This window comes from Poeciliopsis prolifica, unplaced genomic scaffold, assembly GCF_027474105.1.
Source record: "Poeciliopsis prolifica strain line A6 unplaced genomic scaffold, Auburn_PproV2 SCAFFOLD012, whole genome shotgun sequence".
NCBI classification, from domain to species: Eukaryota; Metazoa; Chordata; class Actinopteri; order Cyprinodontiformes; family Poeciliidae; genus Poeciliopsis; species Poeciliopsis prolifica.
Genome location: NW_026562387.1, coordinates 8,786,637 through 8,806,787, shown reverse-complemented (window position 1 = coordinate 8,806,787; position 20,151 = coordinate 8,786,637). Strand labels below are relative to the sequence as shown.

At 34.7% G+C, this 20,151-nt stretch overlaps 3 protein-coding genes across 5 annotated transcripts in view; all 3 read left to right on the top strand.

Annotated features, from left to right (window-relative positions):
* Positions 1-5,234, top strand: part of neto1l (neuropilin (NRP) and tolloid (TLL)-like 1, like) — a 65,552-nt gene extending 60,318 nt beyond the window's left edge. For 2 of the 3 annotated variants that reach the window (XM_055037811.1, XM_055037810.1), the window contains one exon: positions 4,521-5,234. In XM_055037811.1, the coding sequence (XP_054893786.1) occupies positions 4,521-4,566 (46 nt within the window). In that variant the 3' untranslated portion in view covers positions 4,567-5,234. Of the gene's footprint in view, positions 1-376; positions 3,726-4,520 lie in introns of those variants that run through there. The other variant, XM_055037813.1, reaches the window with a different exon arrangement.
* A 780-nt stretch (positions 5,235-6,014) lies between these two features.
* timm21 (translocase of inner mitochondrial membrane 21) lies at positions 6,015-8,194 on the top strand. Its single transcript, XM_055037676.1, has 6 exons — positions 6,015-6,448; positions 6,586-6,648; positions 7,036-7,133; positions 7,506-7,579; positions 7,707-7,812; positions 7,898-8,194. Exons 1-6 carry the CDS (start codon positions 6,154-6,156, stop codon positions 7,988-7,990), a joined length of 729 nt encoding a protein of 242 aa, XP_054893651.1. The 5' UTR covers positions 6,015-6,153; the 3' UTR covers positions 7,991-8,194.
* A 1,019-nt stretch (positions 8,195-9,213) lies between these two features.
* Positions 9,214-19,594, top strand: si:dkey-118j18.2 (uncharacterized). Its single transcript, XM_055037861.1, has 5 exons — positions 9,214-9,558; positions 9,727-9,806; positions 11,237-11,396; positions 13,608-13,740; positions 17,034-19,594. The coding sequence occupies exons 2-5, from the start codon at positions 9,787-9,789 to the stop codon at positions 17,252-17,254; spliced, it is 534 nt and encodes a 177-aa protein (XP_054893836.1). The 5' UTR covers positions 9,214-9,558; positions 9,727-9,786; the 3' UTR covers positions 17,255-19,594.
* Positions 19,595-20,151: the final 557 nt, after the last annotated feature.

Genomic DNA, 20,151 nt, shown 5'->3' with positions numbered 1-20,151 from the left:
AATTGCATGACATATCAGTTCTTCTTATTATGTTTGTGTGTAATATTTTATGTGCAAATGCTCCATGACATTGCTTGCATAAAGTTGCAAAAACCCTAAAGTGGCACAAGAAATTGTAAGCACCCAGTAGTAATGTACAGAACTGTTGAGTTATTTTTTTAATCTAACTGATCCCGGATAGTTTGATTCAGTCAAAAGAAAATTGAAGTAAAATGTGATTGTGCTCTAAAGGGTTGTAACTTCATGTGTGCATATAATGAAGTCGTTCCAACAATTACTACTCATTGTTGTGTCTCTTAGTGTGAGAAATGTGCTGTCTTAATGTGTCTGTGTCTGCTTATGCTGTACTTTATGTTGCATTGTCTCCATCATGTAGACTTCTTGAGAATAGTGCTATCCTGGAACAGTACGAACGGGCGTCACTGACACATGACAAAGCGGAGCGGAGATTTACACCAGCATGATGCTGATGATGATGAGGGGACACTTTAATGAAATGGATACTGGAGGTGTATTCATGTGCAAAGATTACAAAGGACTAGATGGAAATACTCTAGCCACAATGTTGTGAAGGATGGATATCTGAAAAACAGTCATCTCTGCTGCTGATGCAGTTTTTTGACTTATAAAAGGAACACAGTTCAAGGACCTCTGTTTGGGCTGCGAAACATCTGTGTCATTAACATAAATTCCTTCCGACCACAAAAGAAATTTGTATGGAACATGTCAAAGTTCATTTTTCAGCATGTCTTTTTTCAGTCAATGGCATACATGTTATGATTTTCACAAATAATTATATAGGCTTGCAATTGGTCTATTTTCTTTTAATTTAACCCTATGTATTACTAAACGAATTAAATTTTTTATTGTGGGGTTATGAAAGCTCGGTTTTATGTTGGATAACAATCTAAGGTAGAGGTGTATGGGTTGTGCATGCTCTTTTATTTTCCATTAAAACCATTAACATACTAACATTAAAGTTTAAAAAAGAAACACTCATTCATACACCGTATGAGCTTTAGATGTTATTTAAATATCATTCACAATATGTGTTAAATACATTGCATGGTGTGTGGGTGAATCACAACACGGCGTTCTTCAGTCATATTTTCACAATCTAATTTGAGTTTGACGTTGCTGTCTTTTGATATGTTGACTAACTTTTTGACTTAAACTTTCACTTTAAAATTTGCCTTTTTGAAAAATATTTAAGTCTGACTGACTTCTCTTCTACTGAAGTTCAATATCTTTGTATGAACAGAGACTTTTATAATAGGAAAAAAAATGAAGTGACAGTTTATACATTGCTCAACTTATTTTTCAGGGCTTATTTAGCTGATGCTTTTTAAAATAAATGCAATACTTTTCTTTGATTCATTAGATGTTAGAGTTCCTTCATGTGCCCATTCAGCGTGTCCTCAGATTGTTGAACAAGCCATTAACATCTTTTTATTAATATCTGTAACAGATTTAGTTAAGACATAATTCTTTAACACTGTGTTTCTTCTTATTGAAAGTAAGATTAACATTTTGAGAGGGCCCAGCCAGAATGTGTTAAAGAATCTGGTCATTTATGGAGGGAGCTAAAGATTACAGTGATATCAAACACTTGGATCTCATCGCCAAATGTAAACTATATAAATATTAGTCAAAACTTTATTCTGTTTCATATTATGTTAGCCATTTGGGTGTATCATAATCTTATCTTCCATTGATATGAATCTTTTCTTTTTCTGTGTTTACTGGTTCAAATCACCTGTGTGTCAACTACTTCATATCAAAGTGACAAAATCATGATCAGTGAAGATGGAGCATCTCGATAGCTTAGCTATGAGGTTAAGATTATTTAATGCAAGTGTTATTTTATTGCGGTAATATTTTTGAATAGCACTCACATTTATTTCAATGCCAATAACACTACATTGCAATGCACATGCAATTAAATAAATGTGCGTTCCATGGTATTGTTTGAAATGCCTAAGAAAATTGTTTGAGCATGGCTCTGCTAGGGATTAAATTATTTATAATACAGCATCAGATGCATAGAAAATTGATGCCTGAGCATAATTTATTTAAAACTAGGTATCTTTGTAAACCATTGAAACAAAATGCAGCTACTCAAGTTTCATAGAAATACATGTTTACATAGCAAACATGAAAATAGTTTATTGGGTGTTCTTGACAATTTTTGCTTCTTGGCTTTTTTTAAACAACAAATAAGAATGGATGTATTATTTATCTAATTTTAAAATGATTTTAAAATTATTGTGATTTTTTTTCTGGTAGGTAAACATTTATTGATGAAATAGGGTGTATTTTCATTATCACATGTCGACAAAAAAGATCAATCCAGCTGTCCAAATAGCTGGAATAGTTTTGTGAGACAAACTAACAGATAAAAATGGTTTGTGTTTACAATCCTGAGGATTATTATAATTATATCCTGGTCATCATTATAAAATCAATATTACACATTATACAGTCAGTCAATGGTGTTTTATTGAGCATATATCAGTCACAGTCCAGGATGGAAATAATAAATAGTCTGTTTAGTTGCAGCAGTTGTTTTTAGATGGCTCCATTAAGTGCTAAAATATACAATCACATGAATTAATTTAAGGTAATTATTTCTAACCACTAAAATATTTTCACTTTTACCAAATATGTGAACACTGTTGACTTAAAACTATTTTGTATGACATAACACGGCTTTGCTCTTAGGCTGAAGTAATAAATTTGACTCCGGTCTTTCCAAAACATGAACCTTTTTTTTTCTGTTGTTTTCCATCTATTCTTACGATGATCGTACTCCTGCCTAGATAAGTAGACAGGAGTATATGTTTAACACTTACGTAGAGTTTTTTTAACACCATGTTGCCATTCAGTGTTAAACTAAATAGGTGTTTAGTTTAACACCCATTTACATTAACTTGCCATTAAACTAAATCCAATTAGTTTTACACGAAATGGCAACATGCATATGAGATTACATTATGCATATTGTTGTGCAACAGGAATTGTTTTATGTAATTATTAATAATTATGACTAATAATTTACTATTAATAAAATTATTAGTAGAGTTTAAATTGTTTTTTTGTTTTTATTTAAGGAAAAAAAAAGTTCAGGCACCATTTTACAGAACCAAACTCGTCAGTCTGACAAGTTTTGAATTGAACCCTACTGAAGAAATAATACTTCACACATTTCATGGAATACACAACAACTTCTTTTAAAAGCATCTGAATGTAGAAGCAAAAATAGATTCCCCTTACAGTAACAATATTCAGCCAGCAACTCCCTTATCGGACTACTAATTACGCAATCTACTGCTCCACAGACAATCAACAATCAAGAATCACATCAACTAACTAATGAACTATAATTAAAGAATGGAATACTGAAATATACTCCAAGACTAATGAGCTAATTAAGAATATATGAGAGCACAACATGTGAGGGAAGACAAGGAGAAAGAAAAGGGGAAGGTGAAAATGTCAAGCGTCAGGGCAAGTAAACGACTTGCGCAATAAGCAATAAATCTTAAACGTTTGGCCTCACTTAGCCTACACAAAAGACACAAAATGTGTGTGTGTCTTCCTGTGTCTTCTTAGGAGGATTTTTCCTCCACCACGTTATCTCTGCAACTTTTTGTAAAAATTCCCTTCTCACCCACTGCGGGTGGTTCTTATCCTCTGAGCTTGGGTACTCTATACCCATACCTATACTCTATACCTATATATATATATATATATATATATATATATATATATATATATATATATATATAATTATATATATATATATATATAATATATATATATATATATATATATATATATATATATATATATATAATATCTTTTTCACTCACAGGCTGGACTGTGAGTGATAGTATAATGATTATTATAGGAATATAAATGTACTACTGTCAATTGATTAAATTAATTCTGAACATGATAATTATTTCTTATGATGAGTTGGTCACATTTTTGATAGTGATATGTGCAAAAACTAAAACAGACAGACATAACGCTAACATTCAATCCACACCCTTTTTCTGTATATTTTTTTTCTTAATGTTTTGTCTAAATGTGTGGTTTTCTTTTCACTGTAACCACCATCAACACTATTTACTTTTATTGTTAGTAGTGTGATGTACTTCATGCATGATTACATTTGTGCTCTTCTCATTACATAAACATAGGGTCAAATACCAATAAAATACTTTGTTTCTGTTCATAAATTGTAGACTTTTTCTGTTGTTTCTTAGTTCATAATCCAACATCTAAAGAAAATTTAAAAAATAAATAGAACAGCTTGCACAATTGCTATGTAACAGATGCTCAAATGTACACACAAATGTAAATGCAAACCCATCTGCCAGTTCTAAGGTGGAAGTGCTACAATCTCTAATTGAACAAATTTGAAATGGCTCAATCCGAGGCAGGCCAGGCAGCAGGTTGGAACGGAACATGGCCTGGAGCAGATTTTCAGTAATAGTGTCTTTATTTCTCTGCAGATACATCAGACAGATGCATCATTCCACTGCATCTTGCCAAGTTTGACATCATTTGGAGCTAAAGTTTCTCCCCTGTGTGCATCCTCAGTGATGAACTGTTACCCTAAGTAACTTTACTGCTGTAGAGGGTTGTGATCAGAATATATTTTTTAAGTTTCCGATAAAGTTTTTTCTTCTGTCTTCTTCTTTGCCTTGGATGACAAAAGGTGCATTTCCCCCCTTCCTGTGCAGCTCCACATCAGGTTGGGCTTGATAAGCAATGGAGCAACTCATTTCTGATAGAAGACAGATTTTTATTTTAAGTAAAGTACCTTTAATGTAAAATTACTCTTAGGTGAAAAAAGGACAGAATCAGGTTTATAAAAACATTTTCACATATACATACAAAACACACTGACCATTGCGTATTTTCAATTTTGATGTCATGGTTTCGCAGTTGAGAATCCGATTCCTTTTATATAAATACAAATGACAGTTCAGAATATGTGTGAAATAAAACCATGGTAGACTTACAAATGAATCTGCTGATCTTTAAACATTTATTTAACAACTCTTCAATCGCACTGTATTTTTTTTTTTTTCCCTGTCATACTTAATTCAAGTTTAACACTTGCTTTTGTTGGCATTTTTTTTCTTTATCTAATTTAGCTTGCATTTGATAACAACTTAAGAAAATGCTGGACTGAATTGTTTTCAATAAACTAATGCTTTCTGATTTAATTTCTGTGACTCTTTTTTCCCCCGCAGAAGTTATGTTATTTCTACATTCTAATGAACAAACCACATTAGCAGAATCTTGGAGAGTCAAAGGAAAATAAGAACAGGGCGACATCTTAAACTATGCAGACTTATAGAAAATCAAATCAGAGAGTACAAAAACTCAAAATATTTCATTTCAATAATGGAATAGTTTGGGTGTCAAATCTTGTTTATGAAACTTCTTAGTTCCTATGCTCATTTTGGATTGACTTATGAGCCAAAAAACTTTTCTTCCAAAAAATAAATAAAAAATAAAAGGAAGAAATGTGTTTTGAAGCAGAAATAGAATAAGACATTTATTTTTTGTTTTCTTAAGCTATGTCTATATTTTAGCTGTTGGGGACACAGTGGATCATCTGGTGATTTAAACCTATCCCCAGCTTTCTCCTCTTTCACGTAACGCTCTTTCTCTCCTTTGGCTCCATATTCACTAACTTCTTTCTGAATAAACCCACTGTCCCTCTTCTCCATATGTCCAATGCATCTCAGCCTTTCCTTTCTGACCAAGCCACCAAACCACTCTGCTTCATTTCTAATTTATGTCACTTCCAATGGAAATTGTGAAATTAATCTCAAATCTGTCCGTCCCCTTTCTTGTTGTTAATGGCACCGTCATTTGAAGATAAATAAACATATTTATTGTCAGTTCGAGTACTCCTTCCAGGTCATCCTCCAGTCCAGTAGGTGGCGATATGCTTCCTCCAAATAAACCAAAACATGTGAGAATAAGGGCAGGTCAAAGTCATGCGCTCTACCTTCTGTTGAGGCTGGAGTAGTTTAGTTTGTATCCATGTCATAATAATATACTTTTACAGAGTTATTCAGGGGTGTAGTGTAATTATCTCTCCTTTTTACTGGCTTCCCAACCAGAACAATGATGACTTATGGTCGCATTTTGAAAGTCCTGCACAGAAGTCTGAGACAAACCGTGACACAATTCTGCGTGCATCAGTGCTACGTTGTCCACACGCACAGGGCTTTGTGCACAGCGCCAGCATTTGTCCATTTCGGGACAAAGGTTTCTTCACTGGACTGTCTCACTGCAAGTCAGAGACACCAAGTTGCGTCTGTGCACTGTACAGCTAGAAACAGAAGCAGCCCCGAAGACAGAGGCAAGTCTGTGTCCAGGTATCAGAGTGGGAGCCCTAAACCTTCAGCTGCACAGAAAGGTATGCTTAGTAGAAAAATATTTTGTTCAGATTAAATGCTCTTTCCTGCATCCCACTGAATACATTATAGCTCGACGACATTGTGTAGACTAGATCTGATAATCGGCTTTTAACCCCCTATCCTATGGTCACTGCAGTGAAAGAAGCTGGAAGAGATTTCACCTACTTGATAGTAGTTCTCATCGGGCTGGGAGTGACAGGTAAATAAAATGGTTCTCTTTCAGTCTGGGAAATTATATAAACAAATAGTGTTTGAATACCCAGACTTTGTTCACTCTCATTATGTGAATATTGCATCCATCCATCCATCCATCCATTCATTCATTCATTCATTCATTCATCTGCATTTATGCTTTATTCATCTATCAAGCTGTCTATTAAGCATCAGTCCCAATCTGTTATCCATCCATTTTTGTCCAGTCCACATTTAGTGTCAGTCTATTTTAATGAGAGAATTAGAACATATGGAATTAGGATATTGTAAGCCTTGTGACAATGTTTAATTAATGTCACCGATAATACTTTTATCTAAATCGTTTCAATTGAAACACTAGTGAGCTTTAGTAGATTGTGCATTTCTGTTTTAGGTGGGCTGCTGTATGTGGTGTTTCAGGAGCTGTTTTCTTCCTCAAGCCCAAACAAGGTCTACAGCAGAGCTTTTGACATAGTCAAATCCCACCCAGAGGTGAGAATAAGGCTGCGCTCAAACTGTGACAATAAATTGCCAATTTGCTGGCTCCGTTTGGACTGCAACTTTAAAATATTCTCCACCATTACCATCCATGTTTACTTCCACAAACACCGAGTATGTTTACTCTGTGTGACATTACTGTGTCCCCCACTGCGCATGCAGGACACTTTTAGGTTGTTTGCAGTTCCCAAAGGAGATCACATACAAGTCAAATGTATTTGGAAATATTTATTGACCACACAAAAAGAAAAAAAAAGGATTTCACAAAAAAATTGGGATTGAAGCCTGGAGTGTGAATGTAGCAAAAGACAGTAGACAGCTGAGAACCGACTGCATCTAAATTAATAAATTTAATCTGAAATGCAGGTGATCGGTGCCTTTGGCGAGCCAATCAAATGCTATGGTGAGACCACCCGTCGAGGAAGGAGGCAGCAAGTCAGGTGGGCTTTAATATTAATCATTTTCTTAAAATATCTTAGGAAGGTTTTTTATGTGGCTCTCAATAGAGATCAGTTTCTTTGTGGTGGCTTCACTGAAACTTTGTGCTTGCTTCTGCTTCCGACTCAGTCACATGGAGTACATGAAGGATGGACTAAAACACATGAGACTTAAATTTTACATTGAAGGCTCAGAGCCAGGCCTGAAGGGAACGGTGCATTCGGAGTCAAAAGAGGTTTGTACTTTACATGGAAAATGTAAACACTGTTGTCCTAATGAGAATATTCTAATTTTACATTTATCTGTTTTATCATTTTCAGAACGCTGAAACTGGAAAATATGACTTTCGCTATATATTTGTGGACGTAGACACATACCCCAGGAGGAGCATTATTGTGGAAGACAACAGATGAGAAATATTTACATGACCTCTCAGGATTTAAAAACGGGGAAATGGTATCTAACTGAAATGCAGTCGTTTTGCAATATTTGTGATTGATTGAAAGTCATTCTTCTTGTAGCAGTTTAACAAAGTCAAATGTATTACAAATAGAAATTGTTTGGGGCTAAAATTGTGAATTGTAATTTCAAATAAATATGTTGTTTTTTTAATCTAATTTGTTTCCTGTGGTTTTAGATTTTCCTCAGCTACATTTTATGCAATTTTTTTGTTTTTTTTTTTTTTAGATATAAAAAGGCCTATTAATTTTCTAGTTATTACAGCAAATACATTTTTTAAAATTGTGAAATTGGGAGGTTAGTATGATTCTGCTTCTGTAATACTATTTTAGTTGAATAGTATTGTGCATTGTACTATATTGACCACCAGATGGAGACACAAAACAGAAACAATTGTGTTGTGTTCTTTATTTTTTCTGTTTATCATGACAATATGAGTTTTTTATTTATTTATTTATTTATAAATTAACATATTGCAACTAAATTTTCCTGTAAAGTATGGTCATATATCCTCTAAATACTTCTGCATGACTAGCTCAAAAGTGCTGCACAAAGATTAAAAACAGCTGAACAAACAGAAAAAACACCAAAATAGCGAAGAGTTTTGATTCATTTATAAATGTTGCAGAACTGACGAGACAATCATGTAGTGAGAAACATCAGAAACTCCATGTAAAGATGTGATGAAGCCTCTAAAGTTAATAAATCATAAAGACAAATGCATAAATCAAAAATGGTGATAATTGTAATATACACACATATATTTTTAGTCAAGAATTAGTTGTTGAAATTGTTGAAACACAAAGTAGTTCAACACAAACATATGTAATCAAAAGACAGACTAAAACGTGACACTTGAAAGCCTTCTCTATTTAGAAAGTGAAGGAAGAAACTAGTTTTATGCAATGCTCTTATTATTCTGGTGGTTATAAATATATACAAACCAAATGAAGTGAATGATTTCTAAATAATCATAGAAAATATGCTTCCTGGGTGTCTAAACAAAGCTATTTTGTTATACGGCATGGATGACAGGATCTTTATGCATTTATTTAGTCTAAATAAAAAATACCAACTGAGAATTTGGTGTGGGTGAAGGGGGAGCATCTTACTGGAAGCGCGAAATCAACACCCGCATTAACACCGCCCACCTGGGTAAGTGAAAGCAGCACAGAACTCAGGAGGATGTGGTCAGTCTGCGTTAGCTTCAACTCCGCTCAGTCTGCTTAAGTTCTGTATTTAACCTGAATTCAAAAAATAGCTCGCCCAATTGTCAATAAATGGCATGTTGTGAACAACGGAGAGGCGTGTTTATCAAACAGAAGCGTTTTAGTCGTTGTTTTGCGCTCGGAATAAGTGACTAAAGCGGCTGCTGTTTTGGCCTGCTAGGCGGATATCCTAGCTAAAACTAGCAGCAGCCTCTATTGCCTCCCGGAGCTTCACTGACATCTCTCACCCGAAACAGAAAGAGAAATGGCACACCTTGCTAACCAACTCAGGTGGACGTCTCTGTCTCTTTAAGGTGAGGTTACTTCGATTTGTTTCTAATTTTACAAAGGACTTCTGGTGTTGAAGTTTGTTTATGTTTAAAGTTCCAGAAATGCTACAACATGCTTGAGTCTGCTAGCAGTGAAGTGAACTGACGAGAGAAATGTTGCTTCCTTGTAACCAAATTTATTCATGTCTGCAGGGAAAGTTGTGTGGTTCTTCAGTAATGAGACTTTCCTCTCAGTTATAAACGTCTTGTGAAATGGAGCTCTACTGGTATATGTAAGTGACTTTTTATTTATTTTCTTTCAATAGCTGTTTCTTTAATTCTTTTTGACTGTAGACTGATGACTTTGTACTCACGTTGCTTTTGGTTGTACTGTAGTGGTACTGAAAATGTTGGTGTCTGCTATTTATAAGTTAAAAACGTATTATGCAATTTAGCTTTCATTTATTGCTAAAAATGCTTAACAAATCTTAGGGATACAGTCCTGAAAAGAACTCTTCATCTCTGTTCATATTCTGATTAATAATACTCTGTCATTTTTATTTTATGTTTGTCTTGCAATAAGCATTACTGGAGCATATTATATGTATGTATGTATGACAATGAGAAACAATAGCCTGGCCTGAATACAAGAATACATGTAAAATTATGTCAACTCAGTTAATATTACAAATATAGATACTGAGGTTTTGTTCGAATGTTGTACGTTATTAATATATCACTTTCAATAAATTTCTCTCATTAGGTATTCTATAGGATATATACAAATTATTTGATCTCAGAAAGTTCTGTTAAAATTGCCTCAAATGGCAGGCTTCTACCAGTCACCAAAACACCATTGCAATTTGCGAAACCACAAATTTATGAACCTTCAAATGATTGTTGTGTTTTCTGTACATATTTACACAGAAAAGCTCTAATTACTCATATGTGAAACAGAGGTAGAAGGTTGTACATCACAGATTATATTCCCTTCTGAAGTGTGCATGGAAAACAAAACAAACAAAAAAAAACATAAAGCAAATACAATCTAAGTAACTCTGTAATATAAAAAGAAAGCAATGTAAAATCAAAAATATTGAATCAGTTTTCAAAGGAGTTACAAATATTTTTTATACTGCGTATTTTACAAAATACTTAAGGAAAAAAAAGTAGTTACAATTTCTATATAATTACCACAAACATTGCTTAAAAGATTCTGGTCAAAAGGGATATGCAATTAAAAAATGGTTGAAGAACCACCACAGAAAGTGAAGAGGATATAAAATGAACTAAGGAAAAAAAAATGCTGGTGGCTGCTTCTGCGGCGTTCAATTCTCTTCTTATCAGAACTTGGAATAACATTAGTTTATCAATGTTTTAGTTGCAATTTAGAAAAACAGTAGGAGAACCCAGTTGTACTCAAAAGCATATTAACTACTTGGCAACTGTATAACAGTGCACGTTTCTGATGGAACACATTCACAAACAGTGGTTACAGATAATACGTACGTGTGGGAAACATTTTAAAAAGTGCAAACCGCATGACGTGCAAACAGTTACTGCATCCATGGTCACTACATTTTAACGCATTGACACTTTTATGATTTAGAGGCCAGGGAGACGCCTCCTTCTTTCCTTCTTAAAATTCTGACTGTTGCATCTTTTAATTTTTACCACTTGGATCTTGGAGGTTTTTATTTTAAACCTATTTTTCCTCCCACAGAGTTGTTATAATATTCATCATCATAAAGATCTTCTTCTATGTGTGCTGGTACCGGTCAAGACAAAGGCAACTGGCAGCATATTTGAGCAACACCCGCAATGCACAGATAGTCATCGTCGGAGGAAGGGCTTACCTTCATCAGATGTGTGAGAGACAGAATGTAAGTGCAGAACCTACGTCCTGTTTCTAAAATGCGTCATGTAGCTGTCAGCGTCTGAATAGGTTTTCTGCTTCCAGCATGTCTTCATTATTGTTGGGTCATGGCTTTGGACAGCTTCAAAGGTTTCTGGGATAAAGATAATCTCTTAAGAGACATTTGGTTCAGCGAGTAAGACGCAGTCAAATAAGGTCACTGTTGGCTGGGTGATGTTTTAACAGACAAGTTGTTTGTGGTTTCACTTAGGAATGCATTTTTTTCCACACTCTTTTTTTAGTTACTTTATACAAAAAATATAAAGAAGTTTGTTATAGTTCAGTAGATGCATTTGTGCTTTTATATGAGTTTAGTTGAAAAAAAAAATTGAACACTAGATGTTGAACTCATGACTTTCAACAGTGTGATAGAGTAACACATTTGTAAGAACTGCATTATGCAATGTTTTTAATAACAAACTAAGAGCCGAGTTCATTTACAGACAACTGTATGCTCCGCTTTTGACTAAAAATGCAATTTTATCAGTTGTTTGTATTTCCCTTCTTGCTTGATTAACATTTTCATCTTCTGTTTTTCTTTGTTATCCAAAGCATAGAAATACTCAAAGAAAATTAATTTCTTCTGATTTTTAAAGAAGAATAATAGAAACATACACTTTATTGTAAATTACTTTAACAGCTGGTATACAGATTTTATTACTTTGATCTGTTAAAGCTTTAAAACATAATTAATTTAAAATATAACTTCTTACTATATTGAAGTTCTTAACTGATCACTGAAGTTGGATTACCTTAGATGATCTCTTCAGGTTTGGCCCCACAATCTGTAAACTTCATAGCCTTTCTATAACAACTGGACAGAATTTTCAATTTGCCAAAACAAACAAGTGGAAACAGTTTGCATTTCCTTTTTTTCTTCTAAAAATGAACAAAGAAAAATGAGTTCAATAATTTCAGCCACAACATATTGTTTTTTCTAATTGATCTTGTTGCATCCGAGAATCGACATTTGTATTTTTAGCCTTGTTTGGGATATTTGTTCTCCAGGAAATGCCCCATTTGCAGAAGAAAATAAATGAAACTGCTCAATGCCAGTGTTCTTAGGCTCGTGTTTCCCCTGATCATTTATAATATCCTGTTGTCATATCTGAATGTTTATGAGACATGGGAGAACATGCTGTCTAGTTGCTTCTGTCAGTGTTGTGTGAGACAAGTAATTATATGCCAGCTTGTAGAATCAGAATCCCTCTCACCTTGAACCTTAACCCGACACATTTTGTTGCATATTTAACACTTTTTTTCAGCTTCTTCACACTCCTTATTCCGTCTGATTATTAACTGATTATTCCCACTTTTCAGTCTTTTTTTTAATTATTTACATACTCCTGTTGTTTGTCTGTCCTCCTTGCAGCCTTTGCAGTTTCTGGTGGATAATGTTCCATGTTTAGATGATAATGGAATGTGCAGCAGGAAGGTCTTAAGGTCATCCATGACCCAATAGCTGTTTGGGGAAATTACAAAATATCTAAATTTTGAGTCTAAATGAATAAGATTAAATTGCTAAATCTTCTCTAATCACATTATTCACTTCTACCTACAAAACTCATAATATGATAAGAGACAACAATGTATTTTTGAATGCTACCTTTCACATAAATTGGTTTTCATATTTCTCTGGTATGCTGCTTATTTGAATCAGTCTTTGGTGGTTAAGTTGTGACCTACTAAAATTTGATAACTGAGGTCCAGAAGTGATAGATTTGGGCTGGAGAAAACTTTTCCTAAATGTGGGGTGGTATTATTTAATCTGCATTTTTTTAGCCTTATATTGTATTATATTATTCCATCAAAAATATACATGGAGTGTTGTTTTGATTCTTTTATGCATGTTTGAGAAATCCTTGAATATCCCATGGCAACCATTGGAGGTGGTACCTAAACAATTGGTCTCACCAAGCAGCTGAAAGTAACATAGTTACTTGTTTGTGCTATAAAATGGCAGCATGTGCCTGGAAATGCATGATATTGTCTCTTTAAGAGTAACAGGTGTAGAAAATTAATACTTTCATAACTGTTATCTAGAGAAGTGTCCATATAAAACCAGTGTAGCTGAAAACTTCATCATGTTTTGTATGTACATTTATTCACTTCTGCATTTTTAGTGCTTCTGCTTTTTGCTTGTGTGTTTATATTAACTATGTATTTCCTTTCACTGTAGCAAACATCTGTGTGGCCCAGTTGGTACGGTGTTCAGGAGGACTTTTCAGTCGAGGAACCCTCCTCAACAATGCCCCCGACTGCATCCTTCTCCCACCTGGAAATGCCCCCACCTTACGAGGTGGTCTCTGGAGGTAACAAATGCGTACATAAGACATAATATGGAATCCATCAGTTTATGTCCTCATGCAAACAGAGCCAGTCAGTATAAATACTTCAGGTTTTTTGTTTTTTTTTCCTATCCCTTATTCCTCTTATGTGTTTGCTGCTATCCACTCACATGTCTGTGTTGTACTTTGTATCCAACTAGCAGCATTGAGGACATAGAGGGCTTCTCTAAAAGATACATAGCATCTTTCCTTGAATCATTTTATTTTAGGAACCCTCACCCCAGTCTCAAATCTATTGTTGCCACCAACAGGCTTTCTTCTTTGGTTGCTCTTTGTTTATATCTATTAATATTCACACCAGCTTTGACCACCTTCCACTGAGGAAAGCACTGGGGGATAGCATGATGCTGCCACCATGTTTTATGTTGAGGATAGTGTTTTCAAAGGGATGTACTATGATTTTCTTCCACTCATGATGTTTTTGTTTTTCTATTTCTTTCTTGGAGACCAGAACGTTTTTTTCTCTCATCAGACGAGAACCTTCTGCCAAATTTGTTGCGTTTTCAAACAGTTTCTTTCTGCCACTTTTTTGTAAAGGTCAGATTTATAGAGTGCACAAGCGGCTGTCAATAACAACGATCTGAGAAGCTTCTCTGTCGTGATTTGACTGGTTCTCTGACTTTTCTTGTACGAGCTGTCAGTTAAGGTAGACAAGCACTTTTTGGTAGGTTTGTAGTTGGACCACACGCTTTGCATTTTCAAATGAGGGATTGCTTTACTCTATCACATGTTAAAAACCCTGGATATCCTGTTTTATTTTTTTTCTAAAACTTTGCTTCAAACTTCACAAGTTTCTGTCTGGTGTGTTTCTTGGTCATTGTTCACTAGTGCTCTCTAAGATATAACTGTATTTATGCATACATTTAAGTTAGAAACAAATAGACTCTGTTTACTCATATGTGGCTTCTGAAGACTGACTATTTTGGACTATTTTATTTAGGGGTTAAATTTGAAAGGGTGACAAATAGCACTTTAAAGTGAAATTTGTAATCATGAATCATTTCTTTTCCACTTCGTTTTGCACTTGGGACTTTGTTTTGCTGAGTTGCACAAAATCCCAATAAAGTACATTGATGTTCGTAGTTACAATGTGACATAATATGTTAAAGTTTAAAGGACAAAAACACCTTTGCAAGTGTTTTATAATTAACTGTTAGATATCATGCTGCACCATTTGAATTGGTCCCTGCTTTTGCATAAATGTATTCACACCTTATGACTGTCGATCGTGGGAAAGTCCGCTTGGCTTCATCACTGACTTCTCTGTGGTTTTCTGAACAGTTTCACTCAGGCAGAGGAAGCCTCATAGAGGACAAAATTTACCCTGATACAGTAGTAAGGGACAATAAAAGCTTTGTGTTTTGGCCACATAGGAAACTAGCTATCTGTATATGTGGAAATTCAGCAACACACATTTGTTATCTTACTAGTTCTAGCAAAATCAAAAATAAAGTAATATATTAATCTATGTTTTAATTAATGTATTTTTTCAGTCTCCATTGGTGTTGTCAGATTTTTAAAGGTTTATTTTACCTCACTAACTTTGACTTTTGTCTTTCACTAATTTGCTATAAACATTGTCTTCCCTTTGGTGAACTCAAAATGATTGCCCCTAATTTGAATTTTAGATTCATTTATTTTTAATGAGCTTTCTTCTCCAGTAGTATTGTCTCTAAGCTGAACTTCAGAACTTCCTCTTTTGTTTCTGGAGTTTCTGAAGTGCTTATTTAGTCTGATTGCAGGATGTGGTTATAGTGGATGGAAATGGTTATATGTCAGCAGAAATGTCATTACGTGATGGGAGCTTTTTCATTTCACTCGCTCATGTCATGGTTTTTTCAAGCTAGTAGGAGTAACAGAATTAACGATTAATTCTTTGTTTGAACTTTATGTTGTCACATCACTGTTCCAGGGAATCAATTGCTGTTTTCAGTCAATTATTTGAGTTTTTGTACATTTCTAAAATGCTGACTTTTTTAAAAATTCTATTTTACTTAAATAATTTTGATGTACAAGTATTTTTCTAACTAAATTATCATTTTAAAGTGTCTCATTTACAACCTGGATTCACTTTATTTTGGCAATCTATATACCCAAACGTAAATAGATTGTTTTTAACCCCTGCAATTTGGATTTGGATTGTAAAAAGGGTTTGGTGTATTTGGAAGAACAAAATAGCTCAAATGGACGCACTCAAATCAGATATTGTGATGTTAATTTAACAATTAGATAAATCCCAACTTGATTGAGTTTTCACATTCTGAAACTCTGGCATTCTCTTACAAACCTTTGAGACCTTCAAAAAAAAAAAACGCTGGATCTGTATTCTGATTAAATTACTCAGATTCTTTTTACTTATTAGGAGAGTCTGACGACCATTAGTTGTACTGGATCTTATTGAGGGTTATCAGAGTTAAGGGAGTGTTGTAATCTGAAGTTCAAGGGCATTTGTATATTTTTCCAGGCACATATCCAGGCTTCCCGATATTTCAGTTGTACATTTATGGCCAAAACTATTTAGAACACTGCATGAGTCATGATTCTGGTAATTTGAGGTTGCATTCTAAGCCATGTTGGAAATGTGCTGCTGTTTGAGAACTTTTATTGTACTTTCAGGCTGTTCTTTTTGCTGCAGGTGTTTTCCAGCATAACCCTGCTCATGTTTTATTCATCATGTATTTTTTAAGCTTTAATGAAGAACTGAAAAGTGTTTTGTAAGGTGGAAGAAAATTTAAAATATTCTTGTTGTAAAATTTCTGGTTGAGGCTCAGTGCTTGCCATGAACCCAGGACGGTAGTGAGTGGTATCTCAGGCCCCCAAATCACTGCGCTTCAACATTTATTGACAAAATGCTAAAAATAAGTTAGATTTTAAGTCAGAGAAATGGGTCTTCGAAATGTTTCACTAAATGATGATCATGATCAATATTTTGAGATTTGATGTCAATTCTCAGTAATTGCTTAGGTGAAAGCCAACTATAAGCAGTTGGGATGCGAGGATGGTTCTGACCTGTAGCCAATCTGTTGCAACAGAACAAATTACTAATAATACTTCCTATTATACTGTTTATATTTGTCTCATGCAGACTGTAGTCCCAATAAAGAAGACAACTTCACTATAATTTGCCATTTGTTTTCTTGTCATGTGGCCTTAACATGTATATTGATAAGGAGGATGTAAGATTAGTTTTTGACTCATACCATAAAACTGTATATGTTTATAACTTGGCTATTTTGTTATTTTTTTTGCCCTTGCAGAGGATGACCTGAAGCCGCCTCCCTACAGCGAATGCGCTCAAACCGATGAGACCGACTCCCCTCATCGCTCCCACAACACTCCTCTCATTTCTGAGGGTGGAAACTCGGTTCGCATCAGCGAAGCTCCTCCCCCCTACACACTGACTCCGCCTCCATTAGCCGGCCCCCAGGGCAGTCCTGTAAGCCAGAGTGAGCCTCTGCCAGAAAGCAGGGCCGCTTAAACAGCCGCTCATTCAAGTTTGCCTTTTCCCCCACCCCCATGCACTGCCTTCCTACATTCAACCTCAGTGATCTTTGCCTGCCTTACTCTCACTGTGAGAGCAGTTGTTTATTTGGGTGGTTGTGTGCCTGTGTATGTGTGTGCCTTCCTTGGTTTTAAAACCAATTTGCTTTTCTACTTGTATTAAAAAATGGTCATCTGATGAGTTTGGCAATAACAGATGATTGCAGCAAGCCTTCGTGCCTCGGTCAGGACCGCAGAACCTGTTTCCCAGCAAGGATCAACAACAGAAAGGGACTTTTAATCTGTGTTGACTTTTATATGTTTTCCTCTTGCTGTTTGTCTGCCGTGTCCCACAGAGCTAAATTAACTTCTTTATTCTTACAGCGTTTTTGGAGAAGTTAGTTCTTGTTCCTGATTTTACATTTTTTAACTTTGTTCTGTAGTCACAATTATTCAGCACCTGTTTGATATAAAAATTCTTGTTTTAGACAATCTAAAACATCTTGAGCCACCAGGTGTACATATGCATAAGAAATAATCAGATGTCTGCTTGGTGTATCATTACTTCACTTGAGGTATCTGTAAATGCACTAAATCATTTACATAATTAAATTGTGGCTTATATTGAAATGCTAGTTTACCTAACTGAATAGGAATGAGCACAGAAGGGAAACAAGGTGATGAAACATTTAATGTCAGTGGATGTATTCTTCCAATTATAGTCATCACTACTGGACATTTTTTGCTTCTTTATTCCAAAAGATAAACAGAGGCATAAAAGTTCTTATGAAATGAAATTAAACTATGTAAAATCACTATGCCTGCAGTCATCCACTAAACTTCTCTTATTTTTTGCCTTAAAAAAATTGTCTCAAATAGTGAGAAATGAATAAACCAAAAAACATCTGTTGCTTGTAATCTTTTTGGCAACCAACCACAGGCAGGTGGACATTATTCAAGTGTTGTATTTTCTTGTAAATTGCTGTTTTTGGAAAGGTGTTTAGCATTCTTTTTAGAAGACTATCATAAAGCTAATATGGTAATATACTCCCGGAAAATAAATTTCAGATACTTGGCCAACAACAGTGTATTTTGTGACCAAGCAGTGACTCTTCATAGTAGCACAAAGCAAGAAATTCCACCCAAGTTAGCTCCTAATTGTAGCATTCGGTGAGCATGAGACACGGTTGGTGAAAGACACAACACTGTGAAGTTTTTCTCCTGAGATTTCTTTACATTGCATGTGTTGCACTTTGGCACTCACGTGAAAATTGGAGGTGCACAAAACCTGTGAAAATACAAGTTGCTTTATTTTTTTTTAATTTCAATAAAATATCTGGATTACCTTGCCAAAGAGGACCACAGACGGCATTCCCTTGTCCATCAAAAAATCTTGGCATAACCGTTTAGGAGGCTGAATACATCCCATGGAAAACCCTAAAAGAAGCATCCAAAAACAGAATTAAAGTTGTGGATAAATGTGTTTTTGTTTGTATGTTTTCTATTTACTTTTTCTCTTAAACCAATAGATACCTAATTTAAAGCTTCCCCTCTTTTTTAACTAAAATTTTCCACCAGAGATTAAATGAGCCTCATATCTTAGCTAATGGCTTCCTGTAATGACGTCAACACAATGTTTTGACTATCGAGCTAAATACACATTCCCCATTCCTGCACTGGTTGGCCATCTTATCACTGCTTACCCTTAGATTTTCTAATAAAATGAAAGAGCGAATGGATGCTGTATATCTGTATTTAAATTTTGGGGACATGTATGAAATAGGGTGGGTTGTTTTTTTGTTTTTATCTATTCTATCTTTTAATGGTTAGTCATTACATTACAATGATAAATGTGTTTGTCCCTTATGCCTTTTACTGCATACATATGTTTCTTCAGTCTGATGGATGCAAAAGCAAAGGTACAGATGAATGCATGTTTGAACCTGATATCACTAACGTCAGCAGCAGCATGATAAACAGTCCTAACCATTCTGCTACAATCAATTCTGTCCTGTTATATACTGTATGTACTGTTAGTTCACTTCATGTTCATTCCCTATGGTGGTTGAAAAATCTATTACTTCAACTGGTTATTTGTAGGTGTGACAGTTCAGGGGAAAAATATTTTTTGTGCATTGAATTGAGAAATAAATCTTCTGTATAAAAAAACTAACCTTTTATGTTGCATATTTTTAAAGTTTAAAGCATCGTTATTCCTTTTTTTAAATCTGTTGTCAAAAGAACAAAACAAATTTAGCAGCATAGCGATAACCCGAAACAAGACAGACTGCAGCTATTTAAGCCTCTATGTCCTCTAATAAATCAAAATTTAAATGAATCTGATCTCATTTATTTATAAAATAATTGCAAAAGTTCTCATAGTTTTAAGCTGTTTAACATTCCGTGACACAAACAATGCATTTTCTTGGCATTATATGTTGCAGAACAAAAACGGTGCACAATGTGAGCAGTGCTGTGCATTTGCACTTAGCCTGTTTAGTGTATGTTTTGTTGAACAACTTTGTTCTATATTTGAAGATGACAGCCTTATGGGGTATGTCTCCACCAGCGTTGCATCAAAAATTATTGCACATTCTTCATAGCAAATAAGATCAAACTCAGTTGGACTACACAGGCTAGTCTATGACTGCAGTTTTTCAAGATTTACAGGCACAGGTTTCAAATTGGATTCAGATCTGAATTTTTTTATTTATTTTTTTAATGAAAACGTTTTCTTTTCCTGTAGTTTTATACTAATGCACAGCTCTGTATTGCTCTGTCACATAATTAGGATTAAAGAAAAAAAAAAAAAACAATGTGTGAAGCAAACATTTACCTGGGATAAGATACTGACCGTAGAAGATTGCCAAAAAAGTTCGGTCAACATGATTCCAC